Source organism: Strigops habroptila, chromosome 4, assembly GCF_004027225.2.
Source record: "Strigops habroptila isolate Jane chromosome 4, bStrHab1.2.pri, whole genome shotgun sequence".
Classification (NCBI taxonomy): Eukaryota; Metazoa; Chordata; class Aves; order Psittaciformes; family Psittacidae; genus Strigops; species Strigops habroptila.
The window spans coordinates 45,143,785-45,161,558 of record NC_046358.1 but is presented as its reverse complement, the minus strand read 5'-3'; the positions used below and the strand labels follow the sequence as shown (position 1 = coordinate 45,161,558).

Below are 17,774 nucleotides of genomic sequence, written 5' to 3'. Positions count from 1 at the left end.
TGTCTTTCTAGTTGGATTTCTCCACAGCCCATCTAAAACTGTGGTTTTTAAAAATCTGAAGTTTTTCCTTGCCAACAAGGCCTGACATAGTGAAGCCTTGAGTTCATCTAGAAAAGGCAAATAATTCTCAGTGTAAATTGGTTCACATCACAAATGATCATGCATGCAATGAAAATGCTTCTAACTAGCCCAATATGTACTAACATCTAAAAAAGGTACATGGACAAATGACTGTGTAAAGAACAATGTTGTTAAGGATACAATTAAGATATTGTAGATACTGAGATACTATAGATACTCTTCTGAAGAGCACCTTGGAGTCATGTTCTGGGACAAAGGAAAAGGGAAGCATAGGCACAGGATAATCCTTCTGTAAATAGTTGAGGAGAAAAAGTTCCAGTAATTCTAAAAGCAATACAATGTTGTACAAACACTTTTTATTTCCATCTTAAAAAAAACAACACAAAGGATTAGCATCTTTGTGGTATTATCTACAAATAGAATGATTCAGTGAGGCAAAATAGTTTTTCACCCTTTCATTAATAGTTATGGGTTTTAGCCATTTTTTAGTTTGTGAAAGGCATATTCATTTGTAATGCCACTGAGCTGCAGCAGCATATATAGCAAGTCTAGTTAGGATAAGCATTCTTAATGATAATAGTGCAGCTACAATACAACTAAATAAGCCAAATGCATCCGAGAAAAGGTTGTGTATTCAAGGTACATCATTCCATAAGTTAAGAACCTTAAAATACTCAGGATTCGATCCTCAGCATAACATTAAATAAATTTCTGATAATCTGATCATGGAATCCAGTACATTAACTAATAAAAATGAATTTAGTTATTGGTTTTTATTTACCTGTTGTTGTCTACATAACGTATCAACATTGGATAGAAGGCGTAAAGGTCTCTACAAAGAACAGCAAACTCATCAAGAATGAGTAGCTCAGCTTCTTGGGTGTCAGTTTTACTATCTGCTCTCAGTTGCTCCTCTTCCATCACGATCTTTATAGCTTTCTTCTTCAATTTCTCCAGTGTTGGAATAAAGTGAGTTTTCAGCAGATCAGGCCTGGCTTTGCTGATGATGGGTTGAGCATAAACTATACATAGAAAAAGACAGATAATCTTACGATCAATGTGCAATTGATGTTAATATGAACTCTGGAGTTCTATAAAGCATAAAGGTCATAACACTTCACATATTTTTGGATTATCATAAAACTAGTAATAAAACTACAAATATAGCTTTTGTGTATATTGAGAGATTAAAAGCTAGTTACTGGGACCTCAGATTACAAGTATTTCAGTTTTAAGCCAATTAAACTACCATAGTTTTGGCAAGTCACACATCTCTAACTTAGAACGTAAACAGTGTAGGGATTGAGACACAAAATCCTCACAGAAATACTGGGATTTTTGTTTGTTTGGGTTTTTTTGAGTGTGGTTTTTTGTATACCATGTCAAAAAATAGTCAGAAGACGGTGTTCTGGAAGAATTCCTGTATCTGTTTTGCCTTGGGCAAGCTAAAATGCATAGAATGAATAACTAATTCAAGGTCATAGATCTATTTTCTGCAAGTATTTGTAATAAAATGCAGATCACTTAAGCCAAAATTCCTTGTAAGAACCTCACTAGTACATTATCTCCTTACATAGATAAGCAGCTACTACAACACTACAAGCAGTGGTCTGTACAATTAAGCAGCAAACCTCTTACTAAATTTTAATGGAATCATTATTATTATTAAAGAACTTCTAGTATTTAAAATAATACTGAAAACCCAGTACCAATGGGGCATTACAATTTCAAAGGAAATTATTACCTTTACATAGATTTTCTCGAATCACTTTATTGCATATTATACTTTTACACTGGTTTTAAGACAAATGATAAAATCTGGATACAGCATATTTGTTTAGCTAGCTAGCTAGTAAATGTTACAGGACATTTTGAGAAATCTTTCTGCTCATCTGGAAGTTACTCAAGCAAAGCAACTAATTCTGAACTTGGATTACTTCTGGGATTATTTCACCTTTTTCTTTCCCTTTTGACCTGATACTTCATGAATAGAATTCATGTGATTTATACCCTCTACTACAATAGTCAGTTCTTGGGTGTCTTTAAAATAATTGGATTTTGATCCATTGATCCAACTCCAAATTAAATGCTAAGGCTTTTATACAGTGCATAGAGAAGGTAAGATTTTCAGAATTTATTATGGTGTATAGAAAGCGCTCTGCTTGTAGTGATACTACAATGCATGCATAAAAAGAATAATAAAAAAACTTTTAAGAATTAAAATATCTTTCTCTTATTGTTATTTATCTACTCTTTATCTTTCTTTCCTGTTGTTTTCAATTACATTTCACTATTACTATAGCACTAGGTAATATGGTAAAGTGTAGCAAAGTAATGAAATATGATTAGGTACAATTACTTTTTATAAATATTTAGAGTACCTGCAATTCTTTTCATCCAAGATGCTTCATCTATTCCCAGATTGTTGTTAATGATTTTCAGAATGTTTCCAAGGATGATGCTCAGATGCTCAGATGTTATCATTGTACAGCAAGGCCCAGCACTTTGAGGAACACTCTCTGGCCCTCTTTCCCACCAGTAGGATAAATAGTTGCATAGCATGGGTAAGATAACCTCAATTACATGAGGCATTTCAGTATACCTTGCTCCAGACTCTGCTAAATCATTAATTTCCTTTATTAGTCCATCCAACTGAGGGATCTCTGGACACATGTCTTCCACTGTATCAGGCATACCTAAAACTGCAAGTAAGGGTATAAAAGAAAAATATTAATTGACAAAATAAAAGGGAACATATATGTTCATCTATGTTTAAACCCTAAATACAAATGACATTGCCACTGAGGTTTTTTTCTCTCACCATCTTGCGCAGATATAACTATATTAAGACTTTGGGGTATACATGAGGCTCTCATCTCATAAATGATGTCTTTCTGATGATGTGCATATAGCATTGATGTAGACAATAAATGCCATAAAGATATGGCCTTACCACAAGGTGTCCTGCAATTATCTGGTGGGAATTCCAGCTATGTAAAAGTGCAGAACTGAGAGCTCATATCATTACTGGGTAAACTCTGGCCACTGTTTCCATAACCTTTCAAAACTTCCATGTCGATTTGCAAAAGATTAAATCCACTTCAGGGAAAAGGAAAAAAAGGCAGCTCAAAATCATAGGCGAGATTAAAATGAAACTGCACCTAATTCACAAACTCTTCATATCTATCACCCAACAAAAACGACAGGAAAGAATTCAGTTTGCCAGATGCTTGTACTAGAAATTGAAGGGTGCTCAGTGCTTATTCAGTAATTAACAACCCATCATAATCTAATGCCAGTCTAAATCTAATGCCAGAGAGTAAAATTCTTCTTCCGCTAGTGCTGCTTCTATAAGGTAAAGCTGAAAGGAAGGAAGGTCTAGTAAAAGCTTTTCATTAACTGCTTTTATATGAAAAACTTAAGAAGCATATGGAATTGATCTACTTACTTCCACTCTCCTTCCCCTCAAAGGAACAATGATTTTGGCATGTAATGACTCCTACATGGATCAATGAGGAAAATACTGAAATACTTTAAGATATGAGTCCAGCAAGAGTATGGGGGGAGAGAAACAAGCGAAGAAAATCTATGTAGAAGACTCATGTTCCTTTGATTAAGGTTTCATGGTATCAAAGTCATATTCTGTCAGGAGTTCACTATACCAAAATGCAGTGGAGTACTGGTCAGACAACAAAACATGTCGATAACTGCCCTGTTCACACAAATAAGATATTACACCTCTTGCATCTTGCTAGTAACAACACAAGTGTACAATCTGCTAAGAAGTTTTGTAATGTAGATATGATCTTCGACTAAGCTTCAAGTTTTACAGTATGCAGCTTCAGAAAAGAATTCAAACATCACATTCAGAAATATATCTAAATAATCCAAGTATGCTAGGAGAAAGACAAAAATGTTAACACAGTCTCAACAAAGCAGAGCAAGGCTAAAATGACAAGTAATGAAAGAGCAATAGGATGAGTTCTCTACTGAGGCATACATTCGGGTGCTTTACATTATTACAATTTCTATTACTATTAGTTGGACAGGAGCAAACAGGTGTGTGTTTTTGTTTTGTTCCATTTTTTTCATGAGGAACAGCACTTACTTGCTCTTTCTCTTGCACTTTTTGTGTTGAAGACAGACAATGAGTTGTAATGGTTGAGAGAAGGTTCAAGGAATGCTACTGGAATGGCTGCTGCAAGAGATGCTAAGCACTCACCAAGTGCGGGACGCTGCCTGCATGAGACACCAAAATTTACCTGAGAGGAAAAGTCTTTCACTAGGCTTTCAATGTCTAGCATGCATTATAAAGCATTAACATTTATTCTGATTTAGTTTATGTTTTTAATACTATTCGACAATTTTGAAAAACTATATTTCTCACATGACAAAATTATTGGAAATTATGTTGGTATAAGAAACAGAGCTTTAAAAAAAAACAGCCTCTATGAAAAATTGCATATTAAAGGTAAACTGCTCCATAGCGCACCTATACAACTACAAACAACAGAAACTGCATCTAGAATATGCACCAAAAACAGATTAGTAACTGCATGTTATTATTATTATTATTATTATTATTATTATACCTGCAGTTTGCTTGAACAATGAACAAATGCACATAATTTCTTTTGGCAGCCATACCCCCTTTTCCAAGATTTTACTTCTTTTCTGTATATACGTATACATATATATATAAATATATATTTTGTTTGCTTCACACATTATACCATTTACATAGTCAAATGATGAGAAACACTTATTGAAGACTGATTTCATGACTTTCTGGGGTTCTGTGTGCTGTGTTCTGAAAGAGGCAATACAGCATTCACCCTCAAAACCTTCTCATGTTCCTGTTTGTCTGTTCTGTACTAGCGATAGAACTCAGACAGCATCTTGATAAGCTGGATGAAGGAACTGATCCACCCAAAAATAAACCTCACCATAAAAACAAAACTAACCAAGCCAAACCAACAGCAACAAAACATGCTCATCATCTGGCTGCATAAATACTACATACCAGAAAAAAAAAAAAAAAAGAAAAGAAAAAAAAGACCTGGAAACATACAGATGAAGGTGCAAGAGATTCTGAAACAGTCCCTTTCAGCATAAGACCAGACTCATATTGGCTAAGGTACTCTTCTGAAGTTCTGAATTTCTGAAGCACTGTTTATACAAGATGCCTTACATATTTTGTTATGATTGACATATAGATTGGATAAAGATAGCACAACCTTTCATCCTTGAAAGCTTCATGGTATTTTTTTGGAACAGACATGGACCTGTTGGAGCAGGTCCAAAGGAGGGACACAAAAATGATCGGAAGGATGGAACACATCTCCTGTGAAGATGGGCTGATAGAGTTGGAGTTGCTCAGCCTGGAAAAGACTCCAGGGAGACACTATTGTGGCCCTTCTGTACTTACAGGGGGTTTATAAGAAAGATAAGGACAGACTTTTCAGGAGGGCCTGCTGCAACAGGACAAGGGGTAATAGTTTTAAACTGAAAGAGGGTGTATTTCAATTAGATATGAGGAAGAAATTCTTTACAATGAGGGTGGTGAAACAGTGGAACAGGTTGCCCAGAGAGGTGGTAGATGCCCCATCCCTGGAAACATTCAAGGTCAGGTTGGACAGGGCTCTGAGCAACGTGATCAAGTTGAAGATGTCCCTGCTCTTTGCAGGGGAGTTAAACCATTAAAGGTCCCTTCCAACCCAAACTATTCTATGATTCTAGGATCATTCGACTTCCAGGACTAACCACAATATTTTTAAGATCCATTTGTGTTAACAAAGCCTTTCTCATTGTATGACCTAAAGTCAAAGATTGTGACCTATCTAGTACCTCATCTTCAACTGCCTATGTCAATTTTTACTTCAAAACCATGCTGGGATGTGAAAAGTTTTGCAACTTTATACCCTCCAACTTCTTTTGTTCCAGGAGAAAGAAAAGAAATTGGCAAAAGCAATGGCCTCACAAAATTAAAAACATTATAAAAAGGATTTCTATCCACTTGGGTGTTTCATGTTACATGATTGACATTACACTGTTTCAAGGGTGAATGCTCATTCAATCTCTTTACAGAATTACTACAGTTTACTATTGTTTTACTGCCATCAAAGAAATGGAAAATGAAGAAATCAATTACCAAAAATTAAAAAGAAACTATGTGCTCCCCCTATAATCTGTGTCATTTGCCTTACATTCTGACCATCAATATAGTGTGCATTTTGCAACAGAATACATGATACATTAGTATCACAGATAGCAACCATTAAAATTAATTACCGTTATTATTAATTACAATTAACCGTAATTTTGATAATTTTAGAATTCCTACTAAATTTAAAAGCACAGCAAAGTTCTCTTCCAATTTAAATTGTATTGAAAGTTACAGTGTTATATACAGGAGATTTCATAAATTTTCCTAAAAAGGAAACATTATTAGATCTTTGCATTCTTTTGGATCAAGAAAAAAACCTCGGGGTGTGTGTGTATAAATATATATGTACGCAAAAACATGTTAAAAAGTAATTTGAAAAGACTAACATCAAATGCACTGAGGCTATTTAATCACATGCATGACGTCATAATGCATACCCATCTTTCCATATGAAAGGAGGATACCAAGAAGCCGAAAGAAGGTGAACAATTACACAATAAGGATAAGAAAATTACTCTTTAAGTACACAGATACTTTATGTCATATGGAATTCCTAAATATGAGAAACCATGGAAAAGCCTATAATTTTGCAGGAGAGAAACTAGAGAAGCTATAAACAATTTCAGAGTCACTGACATAAAAAGCAAATAATGTAAAATAAATCACTTAGGAAACTGAGTGGTTCAATAGACTTAATGGAGTAAAAGGTACTCAAAGAAAAGCCAAATTAACCCTTCAGACAAAATATTTTAGGAAGACAACTAACTGGAAACATTTGCTCCAAAGAATGAGGAAGAACTGTTAGAGACTGAAATGCAAGTCTTGGAGGAAGTGAAAACCACTTGAAATATAATGAAATCAATCTAGTCTTTGAGAAAACAAGCAAGATAAAAGACCACCAACTGATGATCGTCATGAAGAAGCCTTTACTATTACACCAGTGTTATAACAGACTTTCTTGCAAAGTTCACAGTCTTCATTTTGAGAAGCCTCAAACAGGTCAAACCGAAGTCTTAAACTGAACAATCTGGATATGTATATATGACTGAATACAGCAGTTAATGTAATCATATTTAACTACATACATTTTTTTTTTAAAGTGCCATGATTTCTTAACTTATGCAGAAGTATGTATTTCTTATTAGTGATACTTATATTTCACCATTTGTGCTAAAATCCATTAGAAATGTGTTTCTATAAACCAACCAGGAAAAGAACAAGATGCCATAAAGGGACAGAAAACTTAAGGGTACTGGGTATGAAAAGGGAGTTTTCAACTTTACGATCTAAATTCCTGATGCAGTGAAAGAAAAGGAATGGGTACCCAGCTATAGAATTCATAGTCAGAATGCCTATAGCAATAATACCACACTTGCCAGTAGAGCATTAGGCCTCAAAGTAGTCAAGGACTACTGCATTTTGAATCCAGTTCTCAGCATTCATGAACCGTAGAGGCATTTAGAGAAGAAAGGTTCACAGAGAAAGCAAAAATATATCCAATATCCTAAACAAGCTAAGCAGTCTTTGTACAAAGGACAAAACCCTTGAACAATGGAAGTTTGTCACAAGGCAGCAGCAGCAATCCAACTTCGTATTAGTCCTGAGCCCCAGCAGTCAGGAGGCTTGTGGAATCATCTGAACTATTTCAGCCATGAAAAGTGATATTCACCTATGAATAGTGAACTATTACTCATCCTGCAATGGAAGGTAAAATTTGTTAATGTCCCTGCTAAAATTCAGTAGGAGAGAAAAAAATGCACTTTGATCCTAAATCTGAGCATCATTTAACTTGAACAACTGTTCAAGCCAGCTCAATCATTCACTTCGAAGTTTTGCTGAAAAACTGAACAGTGTGTTTGACATCCTACCTCCCACCTAGACACTAATGTCTTGCCTACAGTTTAACAGCCTGAATGACACTAGTGAAAACCAAACTAACTGAAATTCACAGTTGGAAACTTCTCACACAGCCTTTGGCAACTAATTCATTTCCTTGGTTATATCTGACCTGATCACTCTTCCCTTCTAAAAAGACAACTGCAGCAGGAAAAGGTGATGCAACTAGATGCTTAAAGGAATTGCAGACTCTACTCTTTTTAAATTCCAAGTAACTGGTATTTTCCTTTATAGAGTTAAAATCTCTCAGAATGCTCTAAATATGCTCAAGATTTTATGCTTGGGACAACTATTTCCAGAACTCTGTGTAAACTTGGGTGTGAGACAGACACAGCCTACTCAGTACTCAGCCTGCTTACCACAGTAACATGTGGTAGCCAAACTTTGGGAAGCTTACTGGCAATCCATGGGAAAAATTAGCTTTCCCTATGGGACAAACAAACTCCCTGCAGATACACTACCATATGCAGGATGAACTGTTTGCTTTTATTTAGTTCGGGCTGGTTTTCACTTGTTTGGTTGGTTGGTTGTTTTGTGGGGATTTTTTTTCTGGTGTGGAATTGAATTCTAAGACAGGCAACTACATTCCAGCTCAAGTATATTTTAAACATGCTCACACTGTTTTAGATTCACCTTTCATTCAAACTGCTTTATTACCTAAACAGCACTCCTAATGAAAAGATTTTACATGCTGAGTTTATCACTCATACCTTTCAACATAGATGTTCTTCCCAGTCCCAAGGGAATAGAGGCTACAAAGAATTCTGTAACATGAAACTTGTACATCACCCACTAGAGGAAAACAAGAGGTAGATTATGAATATTTATTCAAATAAAGACTATTTTCCAAATATAAAAAATCTGCTTTACACCACCTGAAAAACAGTGTCTAAAACTTTTGGTGTATGTATGACTGAACATTCTATTGTTATTTATCTTCAATACCTGGTCTGTCATCTACGTTCATTCCAAAACCTAACAGATCAGACATTTCAAGAGGCCAGCAAATACTTGCTAATTAGATATTGCAGGTTATCACACTTCCAGAGTACAGTTTTAAGCTAAACGCCATCAGTCTGCATGTTTAACTTCCAGGAACAAGATCTAAAGGCTCCCCATTTTTGTAAAGAAAGTGAGCTATCATTCTTTTAATTATCTTCTGCTTTGGAACTGTGATCATGCAAATATATACAAAATTTTGGAACAGCACATTGCTGAATCTCAAGGAGGCATTTCAGTAAATTTAAACTGAATGATGTTAAAAGTAAGGAAAATTTAAATTAAAAGATCTACAGTGGTTTTCAAATGTAAGAAAAAAAAACCCACAAGGAATTAATAGTGAGTTTTCTCCTTCAATCTAATGAAGCAAAAATATGCAACAAAAATAAGGATAACTTAATTTTCTAAAGCAAACTAGTCTCATCCACACAGCTGGTAAGAGAGCACTTAAGAGGAAACTTTAATTTCTTTCTCTCAATGTTTGCAGAAATATTGTACATAATTAACTTGAAACTTACTAAATATTATTTTTAAACATGCAATAGAAATAAGGTACTATGCAGCTAATATCAGATTTAATTCTGGAAATGTGTGTGTTAGTGAAAACAGAATTTTATCCTTTGAATTCATTCAATCGTTACTAAAAAGCATTCGTCTTATAACACAATAAACTTCAAAAATGAAATAAAAGACTTACAAAGTAAATCAATTCCAAACTGATATTGTGAAATATGTTCAAAAATTGATGTCAAGATGGGTAACAATGCTACTGTAGTATAATTGATATTCTGTGAAACACCCTTGATTTGTGTTCGTGAATGGGTAAATTTTCCAAGCTTAAGATTTTCTGAAGTTTTTTCCAGGTCTTCAGCTGCATTTTCAAAAAAGGCACGCAATCCAGCTTTAACAAGCTCAGATCCTGATTTCATAACAGTTCTGAAAAATAATGAAGGAAAAATATTAACTCTGCACTGATCTTTAGTAGTTTTACAGATATGTATGCACACGTTACATTCTATCAGTCTTTGAAGACACATGTATCAATGAACTTTACATTATGAACTGTAAAGGACAGTTACATCAACATAGTAGTATAAGCAGCAATTAGCTTGGAGTATTTCATACAAATTAATAAGAAGAGCTTGCTTCTCAGTCTTGGCTCTCCAGTTTTTGGTATCTGCTTTCCAATAAGACAATGCCTTCTCAGCAAACATCATAGGTGGTGAGAAAGTTCCTCCATACAATATGCTCAAGAAAAATAACTTAATTCCTAAATTTTTATGGGAGCTACAGCAATTAGATATGCAAACTAGGATACATGCTTAGATGTATCTTCAAAGCACCCTAAATCTAGAAAATGCTACTGCAATACCACCATCACAGTCCCATTGTTTAATGCTTTTGCACTCTTCTCCAACCTATTAATGAAGCTTTCCAGTGTTATTATTCACAATGAGTTCACTGTCAGGCTGCTGTATAACATAACCAGACCAGAAAACAGCTCATGTTAGAAAACTATTCCAGCCTGTGTTTTAATGTATTTAAGCATTTCTATGGTAAACAGTAAAATTCTGCAAATGTAACTGTGCCCAAATATTAAACATTCTTCATACTCCTAAAGCCAAATTTGCCAGTATGTATTAAACTGTCTCAACATACTCTCCAGGTATCAATACTTGCAGTTCCAAAGTTTGCGCCATTTATATCTCCCAATACAGTCTTCAAATGCTCTTGGAAAGGGTGACAAAAGTTTCAATGTTTTAATGGCAGGCATTGAACAGAATGAAACCCTTTAGATGAAATCTGTTAATACGAAGGTCAATAGCTGAATTATTGATACTGCTGATATTATTAATTACAAATAAGGAATAAAAAAATACAGAAATAATCGAACTGCTCCTGAAAAGCTTGCTGACATCTATGTAGTTTGTAGCTGGTACAAATGTTGCAAACTTACCGTGTGTCAAGAGACTGAGCTAAGATGTGCAGGCAGTTCACCATTGTAGTAGAATCACTCCCTGGTTGGAAAGAGATACTATGAGAGCACGACAGTATAGAAAATGTAGGATAATCTAACAATCCAAAATGTCATTATTGGAGATGCAGAGGTTAAACAAGACATCAGTATCCCACCTTAAGTCACTGGAGGAAGAGTTAGGTCTTGTTCTACAACTAATTTTCAATTTCTTACGTTGGTTTCCATACAACAGCTTGAAAGAATAACTAGTGTCTACTTATGGCTCATTTTCATTACTTGACCCTGCAACATTCTGAACTTTCTATCTTGTAGTATCCACATTTCTTTTTTAATTTTCTTACCTTTACCTTTGAAAAAAGGTATGTTATTTTTCCCTACATCCCCTTAGCATATTAAGAAATTAATCCATTGGATTCAACAGTTGGATGACAGAAATCAAACAATTAATGTAAGATGACTTTTGAAATCTAAAATTAACTGCAAAGGCATGAGATTTTTTTAAAGGAGTCTGAAAATTCTAGAAGCTGCTATTTCTCCCTGCTCTAACACTGTACATATTCTATTATTTGTTAGCTTCAGAGCCACGTTCAATGAACTCACTAGTCATACTGAAAGTTTATGCATCATTTTATAGAATTTTGCCTATAGCTTGTGAAAAGGCTCAGGTAAGATAGAAGCAGTGGTTATACATTCTTTATATTTTTAACTTTATCATAAAGATCTTTCTTAGCAACTTACCAAAAAGTGAGATCCTATGTCTAACAAGAGCAGCTAGTTTGCAGAACAGGCTAAAGTAGAAAAGAACAGAAAGAGCAATACAAGACAAGACAAAGATTAAGATTTATTTAGAATGTGAGGTAAAGAGTAGTAGGAATATGAAAGAGAACACGCAACATAATTCCTGAAAATGTGCATTCTGAATCATGCATGATGATAACACACTATTTAAAACAATTTGTGAAGATATCCTTTGTAAATAAATAAATCTGTGTTTAGCCACTGCTGATGATAAGATGAATCCTGAAATATAAACAGATGAGAAGAGCTTCTGGTAAGTATGTCAGAAACTTGCATATCTAACCTATCTGTCAAAATAATAGGATAATTAAGAGCAAGGAAAAATCACCAATTCTGTCTATTTCAACTTCTAAAAGCAAAGACAGCTAGGCATATTTTTTATTATCTGTGCTATACATTACAAATGGAATTAGGATGTAACAAAATGAAGAAAATATGTCTTAGGAATTGCTGTGGTCTCCTACTAACAAGAGATTTTCATTGTTATCTTCACAATAGTACAAAAATACTTTCTATAAGATGAAAATAACTGATAGTCACTCTGCTCAGTGAAGAATGGAAAAAGAATTATATTTCTGAATTTATAATAGCAGATATGCAGACATCTAACTTCCTTCATGTATGTGCTTTTGTGAAGGCGTTTTGTACAACCCTAGTAAGCATCTTTCTAGCTTTATTAAGCTGACCAGACTGACTTTAGTGAAGCAAGAGAGTATTCAGAAAGGCAGTATGAAATTGAATTCAAATGAAATGAAATGAAATAAGGCTTCCATCCTCCTGAACCTGAGCAGACTTCCCCAGGTACTGGAGGACTATCTTGTATATTTGCATATAATATATCTGAAAGCTCAGTAAAGCAGAATCTTAGGGACATTAAGTCCAATCATGCTTATGGGCAACTGCTTTATAAGGACTACCACCCATCTAAAAGATGGAAACAAAAGGGTAATAATAATTTAGAGAAATGCAAAGAGACATTGGAAGATAAACTGAAGAATAGAGTCTAGGAAGTTCAGTGCTAGGTCTGATCTTATGTAACAACAAGTAAGTTCTCTTTACTTTCAAATTTTACATCTATTCTTCCATTGGAAAAAGTAACCTCTGGTCAACATAGTGAAGGAAAGCAAAAGAAATTTAAGAATCTGATGGTTAATGTAAGAAAGCATGAGCATAAAATACAGTTTGAGAGGTTATGATACAAAATTTCCCAAACAAAATAACTGACGACATACCTCTAAAGGGAATAAAAAATTGGCAACAAAAATATTAGATGACAGTCATCGTTAAAAATAAATTAAATACTGATTTTTAAATGTTAATTGCAGAAAAATGAAATTCATATTTTTGTAAAGGCAACACATTATAAATTAAAAGGCAACTGTCTCTTTTTAATTGAGTTTTCTAGAATAACTTTGAGTCAAATGGCCGACTTTGAGTCAAATATAAAACAGTACAGACATCTAAGTTATTAAATTCCAGCAATTTTTCTTTGGGGGCACAAATAATTTTGTAGAGAAGGGAGAATCCATAATTACACCTAAAAAGCTGCATCATGGTATTTTCACATTTTTTGATATCTGAAAATTTAAATGTGAGACTATTTAAATAACCCAACAGTGGGATAAGCTTCAACCAGAAACTGCCATCAACAATGAAACACAAACCAATCAGAAACTAAGTTTTATTAGTTCCATTGCTCACAGAATCATTTATTGGTTTTGATGTTATCCACAATTAAATATTGTTAGTATTATTACATATACTTAATTCTTTAATTATATATTGAAGAATACTAAAATGAGGAATTCTATTCACTCACTGCCATTCCGATAGAGAATAAATTTATTTACTCTCTATCTGTGGAAACTGAGCTTTTGAACTATCATTCTTTTTAATCTAAGAGTTGTTTAATTATCAATATAGAACCCTCCTGTATGTATCTTAATTTTCTACTTACCTTGCTACCATTTCCTTTTCCTTATTTGATGCATATCCACTGCTACTGAGTGTTTTTGTTGGAGAAGACAGGAAGTAGAGGCAGTGGTTTGTAAAGTACTGATCAACTAATGGTAAAAGAACCTAAGAAATACAGATACAAAATGTATTTTTCACAGAGCACAATGGTAAATGTTGCAACAATGCTCTGATTGGTCAAAGTTTATTCAAAGAATTTTCAAGTTCTGCAGCAGTTGTATTTTCTCATTTCAGACACAAAATAATAAAAATTAAAATCTTAAGTATTACAATTTTACTTAAAATTGATATAAATAATAAACGGAGTTACAGAGATCTATATATTTTGGATCCTATACTGCAGGCTTATCTTCTCACATTCAAGAAAGATCAGTAACACTGAACTAAGAGGACCCTTCCTCTCCACTATTTACATAAATCTCCAGTACAGATATAAAGGGAGAGGGCTTTTTTCTTTTTAAGAGCCTAAATTTAATCCTAAACCTTCCTTACTTCAAATCTGATTATTGATAACATTTTCTTATTAGGTACACAAACGTGTATGACAACACTATGCACAGAAATACTTCTTCCTGTTAATTAAATGATACTATGCACTTCAGTCATATACAAGGGCAAAAATTTCCAGAAATAATTTATATGTTCAGTGAGAGTATTTAATTTCATGTAATAAATAAGCTGCCTTTTAATTTCTATGTTCCTTCTTGTGTCGAAGCAGATACATTGAAATATTTTGAAATATTTGGATCTACCAAATACATTGAAATAGTTTTGAAAGTATTTTGAAATATTTGTTAACATTTAATTTATTACTTACCACGAAAAAAATGGGATAGGTATATTTCTAACACCTGAAAATCAGTCTAACATTAAAAATTTCCATGTTCTGTATAATGGAATGTATATGTACATTACTTGAAATACCAAATCACTCACTTTGGCAAAGAATTTTATTTCTTGGTCATGTGGAGATTTTTCAGTTTTTCCACTGGTTACAATGGCTTCTGCAAGGATAAAATCAAGGCAGACACAAATAAGAAGTTGTCTAATAATAAATAACATAATAGCTCTTTGGTACATCCTTGCAATCTTATTTTTGCTGAAATACAAATAAAACAGCAGAAACAGTTTAGCTAGTTAAAGATGTCCAAGAATTCAATCTTCAAATTAAAAGACAGAATTTAAATTTCTTAAATGCAAGAAGTGGTTGCTAGAAATTTAAACATATCAATATCCAAATATTTATCTATCAACAGTTTTAATTATTTTCAAATTAAAATCTGCAGCTTACCCAAATGCGCAATAAACTCTTGAGCAGAATCAACATACTTTAAAATTTTCTTCAGGAACTTAAAGGCAAATCTCTTTTCCATGGATGAGGCATCCAACTCCATGTCATTCAGACCCCTGTTTTAGAAAACATTAAGATGAATAGCACTGATGATGACTGTAGTACAAATGATGACAGTACTATGAAGCATTTCATTCCTTATTATTTTTTATATTAAATTTTTAGAAGAAGGAGAAAAATACCTTCCACAGCAACTCTTAGTTATCATCTACATAGCAAGAAATGTTAAAATAAGTTCATGTTTCTCTAAGAAGAATACTAGCTTTGGATTAAACTATCCAAAATGTATATGTTTTAGAATAGGGACTTCAGAGAGCTATCTTATTCAACAAATGAAGCCATAGTACATTTTAATCCAACAAAGCAGTGCATTGGCCACTCAATTTCTACTGCTCGCAGATTAAAGTGCCAAACGTTTAGTCCTTGAATTTTTGTCCTTGAATTTTATGAAGTCAAAATGACTTAAACTACTAAATGAAAACCTAAACGTAAGTAACAAACTATTATACTATTCAAAGTAATTGAAAAGTTGCAATGGTATGTGATACTTTAGGAAGATGCATGTATTATGTATTCTTTGAGATAAATTAATGACCTAAATCATGACTAGTGCATTCAAGATATTAAACAGGAATAAAACCATGTATGGTTGGCTGTGCCTAGATTTAAAATACTAGATCTAACTTTAGCTACAAATAAAACCTACCTCACCGAAATTCTAAAATTCTTTCTGATCACAGAAAAAATCAGCTTGGAAGGAACCTCTGAAAGTCATCTGATCCAAGTCCCATCTCCAATCAAAGCTAAATCCGAAGTTAGACCAGGTTGCTCAGAACCTTGTCCAGTAATGTACTGAGTATCTTCATGAACTGCAATCTCATAATATATTCTGGCAAGCCTATTATAATGTTTGACCACCCTCACTGTGAAAAAATAAGGGCAAAATACTTTCATACATCTGACTGGAATTTCCCTTGTAACAACTTGTTAATCTTAAGAGAGAGTGTTTGACTTCCTTGTCTCTGTAACCAAATACTTCATTGTATATTTGAAGACAGTGTTAAAATCCCATTGTAGCCTTCTGTTTTAATATTGAAAAAATCTAGCCTCTCCTCAGACCGTCTCCTGGCATGACATGGATGCCAATACCTGAAGCATCTTGGCAACATAACTTTACAGATTTTGAATTTATTCTGCTTTCAAATATACTTGTTTTTACAAGTCATTAACAATCATTGTTTCCTTGAAGCTTTCTTGTATATTTGTTTAGTTTGCAATTTTTTCATGGTCTCTTTATTCCAACATTAAAAAGACTGAACTATACTTGAGATTTTCAGTTCACATATGGTAGCCTACACCCAGGACACATCCAACAGGCTTGTCAAGTGAGGAACTGAGTAACATTAAGGGAAACCTTGTTACCCCAAAAGTCTACTTCATTTGCTACGTCAGACTCTTCAAATAGTAGCAGATAGAAACTCCCTTCATCAGTACAAGAAAATGACCTGAAGTGAGGAACTGGTAGTTTGTGGCACTGAGGCAAAAGCAAGAAAGGAACAAGAAAGCAGGAAAGTTGCTGGATTCATGGCTGTGTTATGGAGGAAATGATCATTTGTCCTGAGATCCCTTAGCACTGGTACAGGAGTAAATTAGGGAGAATCAATAGAAGATTAGACTAACAGTTGAAAACCAGCTACAAGATGAATCCAAGGAAAAAAGTAATTCTGCAGGAGAAGGCTCATGCAGCAGAAGTTTTAACAACAAAGCCATCTAATACTAGAGTGTATGTTCTTGACCATATCAGAACATGGGTTAGAGGATAAACAAACAAACAAACAAAATTCTATTTCAAGAGTCCTAGTTTATATACTTTTATGATATCCTATTAACTGATATATAACATGTTCAATCAAATTATTTGGTATGTATTAACAGGTATATATGGTTGGCAGGCATCTCCAGCTACCTCACTCTCAGAGTGGGTAATTTATCTAAGTATTTATGTGTATTTTCAGTGAGACGACTGAAAAATATTATCTTTTTTTGTTTATAAGAAGTCATGGTTGCTGAGAGATTACATGTACTTTCCTAAAAATTGAAAGACATTGGCAGCTCTGTTAAATAACAAAGCTGGTATCAAAACAGATTTAGAGATTTAAAATAAGGATTCTTAACAGAATACCATGTTTTTTCTAACTTATACTTGAGTAAAGGCCTGAGAGATATCTCTGTATCTCATAAACACCCAAAAGTAGTTCAAAAGTGTTCTCAACAAAGAGAGAGGAGCAAAAATCAAAACAGAGGCAGATGGTATATGTAATGTACACACGCTGTGCCGCCTATATGTTTCCAATTATAACAAATTTCCATGTTTTAATGATTAGCCCAACGTTTTTAAGAATGACATTCTGGAAATGTGATAACTGCAATCAGTACTTCAAAAAGAAAATTTGTATATATTTGAAATATGCACATATTCATCTGAAGAAAACACTGACAAGATGATATTTGTGATTCACCCTTATACAGAC

The 17,774-nt window shown here is 33.8% G+C and overlaps 1 protein-coding gene across 12 annotated transcripts in view; it reads right to left on the bottom strand.

Annotated features, from left to right (window-relative positions):
• RYR3 (ryanodine receptor 3) overlaps positions 1–17,774 on the bottom strand; it is a 215,933-nt gene that overhangs the window by 49,310 nt on the left and 148,849 nt on the right. For all 12 annotated transcript variants that reach the window (XM_030481593.1, XM_030481598.1, XM_030481599.1 and 9 more), the window contains exons 59-68: positions 15,184–15,299; positions 14,829–14,896; positions 13,876–13,997; positions 11,859–11,908; positions 11,100–11,160; positions 9,840–10,078; positions 8,854–8,935; positions 4,190–4,320; positions 2,463–2,783; positions 863–1,103 (exon numbers count right to left, since the gene is read on the bottom strand). In XM_030481593.1, the coding sequence (XP_030337453.1) occupies positions 863–1,103; positions 2,463–2,783; positions 4,190–4,320; positions 8,854–8,935; positions 9,840–10,078; positions 11,100–11,160; positions 11,859–11,908; positions 13,876–13,997; positions 14,829–14,896; positions 15,184–15,299 (1,431 nt within the window). The remainder of the gene's footprint in view (positions 1–862; positions 1,104–2,462; positions 2,784–4,189; positions 4,321–8,853; positions 8,936–9,839; positions 10,079–11,099; positions 11,161–11,858; positions 11,909–13,875; positions 13,998–14,828; positions 14,897–15,183; positions 15,300–17,774) is intronic.